General features: G+C 33.9%; 1 protein-coding gene across 10 annotated transcripts; it reads right to left on the reverse strand.

Moving 5' to 3' along the window:
• Nucleotides 1-526: 526 nt before the first annotated feature.
• Nucleotides 527-5,639, reverse strand: LOC7453861 (uncharacterized). Of its 10 annotated transcripts, XM_024586426.2 has the most exons (8): nucleotides 5,065-5,280; nucleotides 4,565-4,629; nucleotides 3,939-4,014; nucleotides 3,427-3,522; nucleotides 3,260-3,345; nucleotides 2,298-2,941; nucleotides 1,239-1,579; nucleotides 527-1,115 (listed from the first exon to the last, which is right to left on the reverse strand). In XM_024586426.2, exons 5-8 carry the CDS (start codon nucleotides 3,282-3,284, stop codon nucleotides 1,007-1,009), a joined length of 1,119 nt encoding a protein of 372 aa, XP_024442194.1. In that variant the 5' UTR covers nucleotides 3,285-3,345; nucleotides 3,427-3,522; nucleotides 3,939-4,014; nucleotides 4,565-4,629; nucleotides 5,065-5,280; the 3' UTR covers nucleotides 527-1,006. The 10 variants fall into 10 exon arrangements, 9 of the variants coding, with proteins under 9 accessions (XP_024442194.1, XP_024442192.1, XP_024442190.1 ...); XR_002978119.2 differs by lacking the exon at nucleotides 3,939-4,014 and having other exon boundaries at nucleotides 527-674; nucleotides 807-1,115; nucleotides 4,565-5,280; XM_024586424.2 differs by lacking the exons at nucleotides 3,939-4,014; nucleotides 5,065-5,280 and adding an exon at nucleotides 5,297-5,639.
• Nucleotides 5,640-11,091: the final 5,452 nt, after the last annotated feature.

The raw sequence follows: 11,091 nt of genomic DNA on the forward strand, positions 1-11,091 counted from the left end.
GGCTCTTTTTCATTACTATTTTTAATAACAATGATATTAATAATAATATTGAAAATTATTATTACTATTTTCATTAACAATGTTATTAATTTTTTAAAATTAGATGTATCACTGATATATATGGTTTATATTCATGTTGTTTTTTTCATGTTTATACTTTGTAGGAATTTGAGCAAAACAAGGGATGCTTTAGATTTCATTAGCCTTGATAACATTGACCTAACTTTATATTTAAAATATTTGTGTTAAAACATTTTATTTTCATAATATTTTAATATTTTATTTAAGTTGAATTACTTTAAGTTAAAAATCTATTTAATCTTGACTATTTAGAAATATTTTAAATTTTAAAATTATATTTGTTTGACATTGTGTTTGTATTGCATAATTTATAATTAATTTATCTTGAATTTGAATTATGTTTGTTGAATTTTATATATATGAACAGTACAACCCCGAAACGGCACGCCGAAACACTCTGAAACTAAAACATTTCATTCCAATTGAAAAAACGAAACACCTACCAAAACAAAATTGACAACCTTGAATCATATATTAAAGGGAAGTATGACATTTATCCTAAATTACATTAATACTCCTCCAAAGGAAAATGAAAAAAAATCTACGCAGCTACAAAATCGTTGCCGGTCTTTTAAGCTCCAGAAGAACTAATGCTGAGCAAAGAAAAGCAGAATAACAACATCGTTACAGTGAGCTCATTCCATGGGAGAACTAAAAATGGAGGCAGGGAAACATGCATGGCATTGGCACCATTATCCAATCTGACTAAAGAGCAAATTCAATACCTTCAAGGAAAAATCACGTTGAAGAATATGTCAAAAGGTGTGCTGACAAAACAGTTTATATCTGCTCCACGGAAAAATAATTACTGGTGTCGTGATGGTGCAAGTAATTAATGTTTAAATCATGGATTCTGTAAATCAAGGTAGCACATCATGAAATATACAATAACAGCAAAATAACAGAACAGTGAAATTTATGTCACTCAGAATTTGCAACAAAGAAAACGCATTCTCCAACGCTGATGCCTTCGAAATTGTACTTGGTCAGTGCTTGCCATTCTTTCAGGACTGCCATCCCATTCTGAGGGCAATCTACACAAAAGCGAGCACAAGGATTAACAAATTAGTAGAGTGACTGAGAAAGAAAAATTAATAGGATTTACATTCGGGAAAGCATTAACATTTGAGCATCAACAAAAAATACAAAGGATTTACATGGGAAAAGCAAACGAATGCGAGCTGACACTTCCACAATATATAGGACCTTCTGAGTAGGTCAGGCCTGGAGGGGGATCAACAGCAAAGAAACTCGACTCTCCTTGAACATTCTCATCACCCAAACTTCGACTTGAACTTGTTAAGGTTCCTGACATCCCATCTTCAGGCTTGGACATACTTTCAGTTTCAACGACCTGTTCAAAATCTGCCTCTGTGTTTCTTATTGTGTCGTCCACCTCATTTCTGAAAGTGGCTGCACTCGTAGGGCAGTCATAATAAACTTCTTCAGTTGTGTATAATACAATGGAGCTTGACAGTATTGCTTCCTTACTTGGAACCTATAATTTCTAAGAAATCCCATGTCAAAATTTATAAAAGGGTGCCAAAGATCTGTATCAGCTCTATGAACATGCAGAAAATAAATCAGGTTAAGCAAGCAGTGTCCACACTAGCGGACAGTAACTAAACATGGAGTGTCACCAGCTCCAGCTATGACAAAATCCAAACTCAATAGATACAGACATTATTCTGCTTCACAATCTTGTGAATCGAAACATCATTATTGCCCAAGTTGTAAGGCAACAATACCCACGCATGTCTTAAAGCTAGTTCTTGCTGTCCATAACAACCAGCATTGCAAGATAACACAAACCTATCCTCTCTGCCTCTCTCTCTCTCAAACACACACATCATCATCATCATCATTCGAAGTAAGCAAACGTCTATCGGTTACAGTACTAACTGATGTGCTATCAAAATCTAATCTAGTTGGTTTCATGCTTCAGGAAAAGCATACTCTTCTGATCTGGAATTAAACTGCTCAAAATCTATTCTAGTTGGTTTCATGCTTCAGGAAATGCTTAAGAAACTACAAAAAAATCTAAGAATATACTGTTCCTGGAAACCATATAGCTGAACCATCGATGAACCCATCCACATTAACCAAAAATGATCAAAAAGATATACAAATTGAGGTTTACCAAATTTTAGCCTTTTGTTCAACCTCGTGTCCATTGTTATCGAATGTTTAAAGCGTGTAGAGAAGTGATCACTCACCTTTTTAACCATATGAGATCCATGTACGTTCTTTTCTACCAAAACATATTCTTGTCCATCAAAATCTTTCATCGACATTCTGGAACCATGTTGATTGATCAAAAGATTATGGCAGTCATCATCTTCCATATATTTTGACTCATTTGAAATGGATGGAACTGAATCCTGAGTTCCAACGGTTGATGCACTGCAACTTTCTACATCAAAGTTAAGTATGGAAGAGATACTATTGTGGTCTAATTGGCAATTTTCAACGGAACAGATATCCTTGCAGTGAACTTCTCCATCCATGAAAATGTCCTTCACAAAATGATAATTGCTGTCTTGAAAAAAGGCAACCATCTCTGGCATGTCAGAATCCATCACATTGCTTTTAATATAAATCTTCCTTCTTCCTCTACTTTCTTCCAATTCACTGAGGCTGGTTGGATATTCTGTTCCATGTACAGGATTCACCCAAGCCATAAAGGCATCTACTCCTGGTTGGTTTCTGGCCACTGCCTCTCCCTTCTGTCTATGTAGTTCTAAAGCAGTACCCTTATCCCCTTCCAATCCTCTTATCTCCCGAGAGTTGTCGATGAATTTGAAAGACTTGTAATGAGGCTTACTGGCCATGGTTGAACACCCACACGTGGATTCACCGGCTGGAAGTGTTGTATATATTGTCAGTGTAAATGATATAAAAATAAAGAGGGAGAGAATAATTTTGTAAAACTAATAAATGCAGGGGAAGGTTACTGGGAGTAACAGGTTTTACTCAAAGAGGATCCATTTTCAGTTTCTCCTCACTCTTCACCGATTATCACACTCCGATTGGCAGTATGTACACATCAGTTATACATGCAAAATCATGTCAAATCCTAAAAAGTATTTATCAAATTCTAAGCATTTAGAAGTTATAAGATATTGTGTTGGATCTTATTTATGCTCCAGGAGTGGATATCATGTAGTGAAATTCATACCTTGTCTTTCATCAACATACTCCATGTCTAATCCTCTTTGGAATGGAGTGTTTTTGCTGTTGCGCAATCTGCCACCTTAAGAAGTCCTGGATAATCTAATTCTTCGATTATACATATGCAATTAGGTGAATGATACGTAATGATTTGAAGGGTAGTGGAGAACTTACTTGAAATGATGCAAGAAGAAAGAAAAATTGGTGCAGAAATGATTGAAGGACTAGTAACTAGATGCTCGGTCGACTTGTACTTGATGCTTCTTCCACCTGAACCAGAATTAATAGATTGTCAGAGGCAGGATTCATTAAGTCGATGAGCTTCTTGCTTTCTTGAGGAGGTAGCTTTGATGGTACAAAGAATTACATATATTCTTTTCAAGAGGTAGCATCTTACGCGATAAATTTCAGAGATAGAGCACATATCATCATTCCCCTTTATAAACTATAAATCCAGTCATGGTAGAAAAGGAAAATGAGGCCAAATACAAGGAAACTGAGGCCGCTGTCAAACAATACCCAATGTAGAGTAGAAAATTTCAACTAGTGTTGGTGGTATGCTTCAGCAAAAACACATTGTTCTGTGCATGCAATGCTCCCTAAAAACTAGAGCAAAATAAGTCAATATGAAAACAGATCATCATAGAAGCCAGTTCAAGTTAAAAAAAGAAACAAGAAAATCTCACAGGGCATTAGATCTGTCTCCCAAGTAATTAGTCAGTTACATCTCTCTATAAAGAGTCATTTCTTTCAATGCCTACACTGCATTGAACAAAATTAAGAAATTGAGTTTTCATAACATTGTCACTGTGACCACTCTAATCTGTAACCAAAGAAGCAAGAAGCAAATATATACCAAAAAGAAGAAAAGGGAACAATTTGGGACCTTACTGATGTATGCAGAAGGACATTACTCAGATAAGGAAAGAAATAAAATGAGAGAACTCACGTTGATTGAGGCATGAAGCATGATTGCTCTTATTATGCCAAGAGTTAAGGCTTTGATGCGGAAGAAATTAAGTAACATTCACCTAATTGACTTGCATTATAGAAAAATATTTTTTTAATGTGATTATAAACAGGAAGGGAAATGGCATCCCGGCCAGTGTTAGGCAAAAATGGTAGTATATTGAAGGAAAGAAGATTCCTTCAAAAAGCAGCAGGATTATACTGCAATTTGAAGTCTTGAACACAGAAGGCATGAAAAGGTGAAACGGCAGTCTTTGTTCTCCTTTATCATATGGAAAATTCGACAATATGCAACAAGAAAACCAATAACAAAAAAATTAACGATTGATCAGGGAGGGCTTACAGGCTAAAAGTTCAACGTCTTTCCGTATCCTCTCTCTGGCAAGCAAGCCTTGAGAAATGCAAGCCCTTGCAACCGAAGATAACAACAAACCACAATGAATCAGCAACAGGCAAACTCATTATTAGAAATAAATGTTATCCTGCCTCTGAAGCCAAAAGGGAAAGCAAGGAAATAATTAAATGCCCCCAAAAGCTTCAGAGAAGAGAAGCATCAAGTCATGGGGGGTAAGTATTGGAATAAAAAAATAGCTTTCTTTGGCACAACAATGAAGGAATGCAATAAGCATGACAACCCAGCACAAGATGTTTGTGATTTAATATACCACAAGAGGTTTTTCAAGATTTTTTAACTAACAAGAACTCATGAATTCAGCATGAAACTAGCCAATCACAATCTTCCTGGACCAAGACACCCATGTTAATTTTATCTTATAAGAACATCGACGCGCTGATCTGTGTCAATAATTCCTGAACGTGTCGTGTTTAAACTAAGGTATGCACCTTTGACTGCCAGAAAAAAATATTATGATTGTCCTGTTCTTGCTGTTTTTTTTTCTGTTGTGTGCGCGAGCTACTGCATCGCAAATGTCACCCTCTATCGGCTCTGGAAACAGACCATGAAAAGACACTTGTATATAATATAATGGCCTGCCTTGGATAAATTTGGAAGGGTGGACCTAACTTTTCTGTCATTAAAAGAATAATAAAAATTGATTCAAGCACACCACCTAACCTGAAAGGGAATGTTTTTCTTTTTTTCTGATATTGCTTGCTGGAGCAAGCACCTTTAGGTATTTTTGTTTTTTACAGGTGTTCTTGTTGGAAACTAGAAGAGCTCGAGGCTCGAACACGCCTGTTTAAGATTAAGGGGGACTTAATCAGATTCCGGAATTGGAAGAAGAGAGATCATAGTGTTGTGGCTGCTTCAATAATATATTCTCATCAGCAGAACGAGTAGAAGAAAGTGCTGCCATGAACTAACAGAGAAGCAAAATAAAAAAATAGAAGAAGCACAGTGACAGGGTGAGCAAATTAAGGAAAAAAAATATATATATAATTATACATAGCTGAGCACCAACACACCAGTTAGCTTTTCCTTGCCCACAAGATCAAATTAATATATATTTATATCGCCGGGACCCTTCTGCCACATTAAATTCAAGAAGCGGTTAGACCGAAGGTCGTTGTGTTAAATGGGCAGTTGAGCTGATAGATAGCAGCACTTCTCATATCAGCATATTACAGTCTTCTTAAATTCTAAATAAATAATCATAAAACCGTTACTTGACCACCCAACAGATATTACCTTTGTAATTTAATAATTCAATAGTAAGGTATTATTGGGTGACGAGAAATTCTCTCAGACGAAAGCAAAAATGAATCATTTTTTCAAATATCGTATCACCTGGCCACCCCTCTGGACATATAGCAACTTAATTGCATCGAACTTCTTGCTTGTATCCATGGCTTGAGACAGGTTAATTCCTGCAAACTTAGTCGGTCAAAAACAATATAATGTTGGAAAAATGTCTGATGTAATACAATTTTGTTTTACGAGGTATAAGATGGAAAAACACCAACTTGACCAAGGAAGAAAAACAAACTTCAATCACAACATGTCGTGTGAATCAGTAATCATATTATGCCCTCAAAGCTATGACCCTGCATTTTTCATTCTTACTCCTCGTAATTCAAATAGCAAGGGATCGGAAGCTTGGATGATGAGATCATAAAATAAATTGAAGTGACTCTCTCTCTCGCGACGTTACCAAAATCTATTATGCTAAAAAAAAAATATTGAGTTTTTGAATAAAGGATCACTACACGGTTAAGTAGTTTTACCAATAGAATGATTCTGTTGGTGTGAGGCACACAATTCGTAGATAAAATATTTGTCGACGGTCTCACCGACAAAATACGTCTGTCGGAATATTGATCGTCAGTAATTCTCATTTCCGTTGGTAAGTCTGTCAGGAAAAAAAAACACCGACGGTCTTACAGACGGGGAAAGGCGCGCTAGAAAAAAAAATTATGCGCTTGAACTTTACCGACGGACGTATTCCGTCTGTATCTCCATCGGTAAATCACCAACGACCAATCTGTCGGTGACTGTGGCATGGGCCGTAAATTTTTTTGAACTCTCTGTCTAATACTGACGGACATAATCCGTCTAGAAGTCTGTCAGCATTTATTTAAAAATATTTTAAAAAAAATTGTTTAGAATAAATAAGTTTTTTTTCAAATATTATATTGATTAATAGTTAAAAAAAACTAATTAACCAAATAAAATTGTATTAAACATTAAAAATATAAAAATAATTTTAAATAATATTCATCCAAATATTCATTACAAATTTAATGTGTTTCAAAAACAAAATTAAATTAGAATAGCGGAGGAGGAGGAGGAGGAGGAGGTTGGCTGTTCCCGGGACCGTATGGCCAAAAAGGGGCTGCACATGTATCATCAACCATCCTTGATCTAATGTTCATGACCATTTGACGAAGCTGATCATAATCCGTAGAGAGTCGTTCATATTGTTGTTTCAAGGCCATGAACTCCTCAGACTGGGTGCTCGATACTGATGGAGTGCTCCCAACGGTTGAGATACTACGGGTCGTCCACAAGTTTTCGACCGTAGTGTTGGAGAGCCCGTAGACCTGATTTTTATCGGGTCCACCAGACGATCCTACCTCCATCCACAAATCTGCATCGAAATATGGATGGGTCGAAGGATTGTCCTCATATCTCTCCCTCAACCGGCTATTATAAGTCTCCTGAAAATTTTTAAAAAAATCATCATATTCAATTCAAGAAAATAATAACTTATGAAATAAAATTATTGAACAAATATACCACAAAGTGTTGAGCACGATTGTCCACGAACTGTTGCACCCCCTTTTGACGGTCTTGACTCCGCACGTGCGTCTCTACAAACAGCTTCATTGGGCTCGACTCACGTTCAAGAGACGTAGCCTGTAAGCAAAAAAAAATTGCAAGTTAAATATATTTATAAGCAACAACAAATAATTGATGATCACGTATTCATTTTTATACTTCCTCCTCTAGAATTCATAAGAAATCAAAGTCTGAATGGGTCATCTTTTCTAACCATCAACTTTGATTTTTTATGTCCATGAACCTCCCAAACTCAATCTCCTAGCTCAAAGACAACTCTTTTTATCTTTTGTTTGCTTGGAATGCATACCTTTTTTTTTCTGAACATATTGTCATACATTTTTAAGCAGTTTTTTAATCACTAGTGTTTTTCTATTGTCATCAAGTCTAACCATTTCATCAATAAGTAAAGAAATCAAATCTAGTAGAGTTCAACCATAAACTATTTTAAATGATGAATGTTTTTTTTCCAATTTAATAGATTAACATATAACGATTTCTTTTGTAACATATTAAACAAAAATCATAAATTTTCAATATGCTCACCTAGATTCTTACTATGAATATCATTAAAGTAATCAACAACAAAGCTACCTATGAATACACACAATACATGATTCATCAATCTCATTAAATTACTATATGCAATAGTCAGACTAAACAACATGGCTAATAATTCAAACAATCCATATTTAGTCTTAAAGTTATTTTTTCCTTCATCCCCTTCTTTCATCGTAATTTGATGATAACCAATTTTCAAATAAATCTTATTAAGCAACCTTATCGAGGGTAGTTATTTGCATTGCTCCAATCTAGGTGCTAGTCCCTATACCGGGATAACTAGCTCGACATTTCCAAACCGGATGCTAGTCTCTAAATCAAAATAACTAGGTCGACATGTCCAAACCAAGCACTAGTCCCTAAACTGTGATAACTAGCTCAACATGTTATTCTAGAACATGAATTTGAAATTAAACGAGATTTCAATAATATGCTTAACTTTGAATAAATAATTAAAAATATTATGGAGTCTAACACCAATCTGGAACTTGCGCTCTGCTAACCATCCTCTGTTGTTGAATGGTACTCGCGATCTCACCTATAATAACATGTACATTGTATAAATTTTAAATTCTCATCAACATATAATCCAAATTTCTATTTCACCATCATAACTAATTTTTCAACTCAAAGATGAGAACTCATAAATCTCTTTTTTTTATATAAAATTATGCATAGACATGGGAATAATACTCCATTTTGAATTTCTTTGAAATTAATCATTTATTCATCAATCAATAATTTATTTAACATGTTAATAACCACATTTCATGGTAAATTAACCATTTTAATTAATTTTTTTTGTGTCTTAGCTTAAATTTCTCCTTCTTTATGCATGAATATTCTATTTTTCTTTCAATTGATCCAATCACTTTACCATGCCTTATTCATTCAATTGACATAATTCTACATAATTAATCTATCAATTGCATTAAATAATTCAAACACTATTTTTCTCCTATTTGGTTGAAATCCTTGTCTAATAGGAAGAATAATTTTTTCTTCAATTCATTCGTATTGAGTTGTTACCCAATTATTTTTACATAAATTAACATAATTCAACAATCAAAACATATAATCTAACACCCTAAAATACAATTTCAAACATCCCTACACCCTAAAGTTTTCAATTTAACACTACACACAAAACTTTCTCAATCAATAGTTTTGGAGAAGTTTCTTACCTCCCAACTCAAAGAAAAAGAAAGGTTGAAAGCTTGAAAAAATACCCTTATCCTCACTTTTCTTCCTCTCCAATAATCCCTTAACCTAAATATTCAAGGGTTTAGACCTTGAATTTACTAATTTTTCTTGTACAAATCTATTTCTAACACGTTTTGATTACTTAATCAATCTCTCTTTTTTGTTTTTAAGATGAATTTATTTGGTTTTCCTTACAATTTTTTTCTCCTCTTTTTCTTTGTTGAAAGACACTAAAGTGTTCTTGAAGAACACCATTCATGCTTATATAACAATAACTTTTTCTTATTTACTCCTATAATTCTATGTTTCTTGTATTTTCACGTGGAATCCCACACTTTTCTTTAGTTTTAATTAGTGTTATTAGTTATCCACTCTTTTAATTTTCATCCCTACATTTAATCAAGCCTCCTTAATTAAAATTTTATTCATTTACATTAAAGGAGTAAATTTAAAAAACTTCAACAACATAAAGCAGTCAACCATAAACATATATTTGTACCATAATATTTGTTTTTAAACCAGGGTTTACATTCATCACCCTAGTCAAAAACTCAAGTTGTTGAGTAAAAGCTTGCATCTAAAAGATCTTATATGCTTTTGGTGTCGCGGACTTGTGATTTTTAGACATCTTTGAATCTATAAAGATTGATTACTAGCAATAAAAATATATCATCACAACTCTCGTGTTTCACATAATTCAAGGCTTTTCACTCAATTGTTCTCACTACGTCTTTTACCTCTCAACTCATCTTCTTGCGGTTCTTTTATAACTGAAAATCATCTCTCTCGCACAAGATAAATAAATTTGGTAGCAATAATATTATCAAGTCTTAATATTATAACCTTATAAAGAGCATTTATACTTTTGAAAATAAAACCCTAAAACTAATTGATCAGATATACACTCTTTCTTCGCATAAGGTTTAGAAATAATAAAAAAAAAATAGTCTAAAATCATTTTTCACCCTTTTTCGCACATGATAATGAAAAATACCCAAGAAAAATAATTGTTAAAGAATCATTGTTGAACAAAAGTCTGATGACTTGTAAAATAAAAATTAATTTCTGGCCAATTAATTCTTCTTGTTTGATATGGAGTCCATGTTAAATAACTAACCCAAAGGCTGCCATATAAGTTCTCAATAGAAAGGACTCCTTGTAGTGAATGGAATCCATAACTGACACGACCAAAAGATTGATGTCTTCTCCCAAGTGCAGGAGTGTCGAAGTAATAAATAACCCGGCAAGACCGGGGTCGAACCACAGGGAGGTTAATTGTATAAATTATAGATAACAATAATACAATAACAACAATAAGAACAATAATAATAATAGTGAAGAAGAAGAGGAAGAAGTTGATGAGAACTTTGAGATGGAAGATTAACGTAAGGATTAAACAATGATAACAACAAATGTCAAGGTTAGAGGATCCACTAATGGTATTTCAAACAAGTATAGTATAAACTCTTATTATTCAATTGGAAACCACACACAAAGGAGGTTCCAATCAGATTATAAATTGTTAACGTGATTACATTAGTTATCTTATTCGAATAATGCTAATACTTGTAAATGTTGTCAGGCATTCATGATTATAACTTATGTTAACAACAAATCAAGTTCCTTTCATAGCTCAGGTGTCGGTTATACCATACAGTATGGGCTATGAAAGTGCCAAGTATTTGTTGTACCAAGTGTTATACAACATAAATCTAGATTAACCATTTAACAAGCAAAGTATTAAAAGTGAACAAGATAACAAATATAAAGCATGTTAGTATCCAACATTAAGGTCCATGTTAAGTTTATATTATACTTATTCTTACACCATTAGTGTACCCTTTTCACCTTGACATAATTAACTTAGC

This window comes from Populus trichocarpa, chromosome 15 (assembly GCF_000002775.5).
Source record: "Populus trichocarpa isolate Nisqually-1 chromosome 15, P.trichocarpa_v4.1, whole genome shotgun sequence".
NCBI lineage: Eukaryota > Viridiplantae > Streptophyta > Magnoliopsida > Malpighiales > Salicaceae > Populus > Populus trichocarpa.

Coding starts and splice junctions, on each gene's coding strand:
- LOC7453861 (XM_024586424.2), bottom strand. CDS start 3,284: ATGGAGTATGTTGATGAAAGACAAG. Junction 2,942..3,259: donor GTATGTTGATGAAAGACAAG/GTATGAATTTCA, acceptor CAACACTTCCAG/CCGGTGAATCCACGTGTGGG. Junction 1,116..1,238: donor CATTCGTTTGCTTTTCCCAT/GTAAATCCTTTG, acceptor GCTTTTGTGTAG/ATTGCCCTCAGAATGGGATG.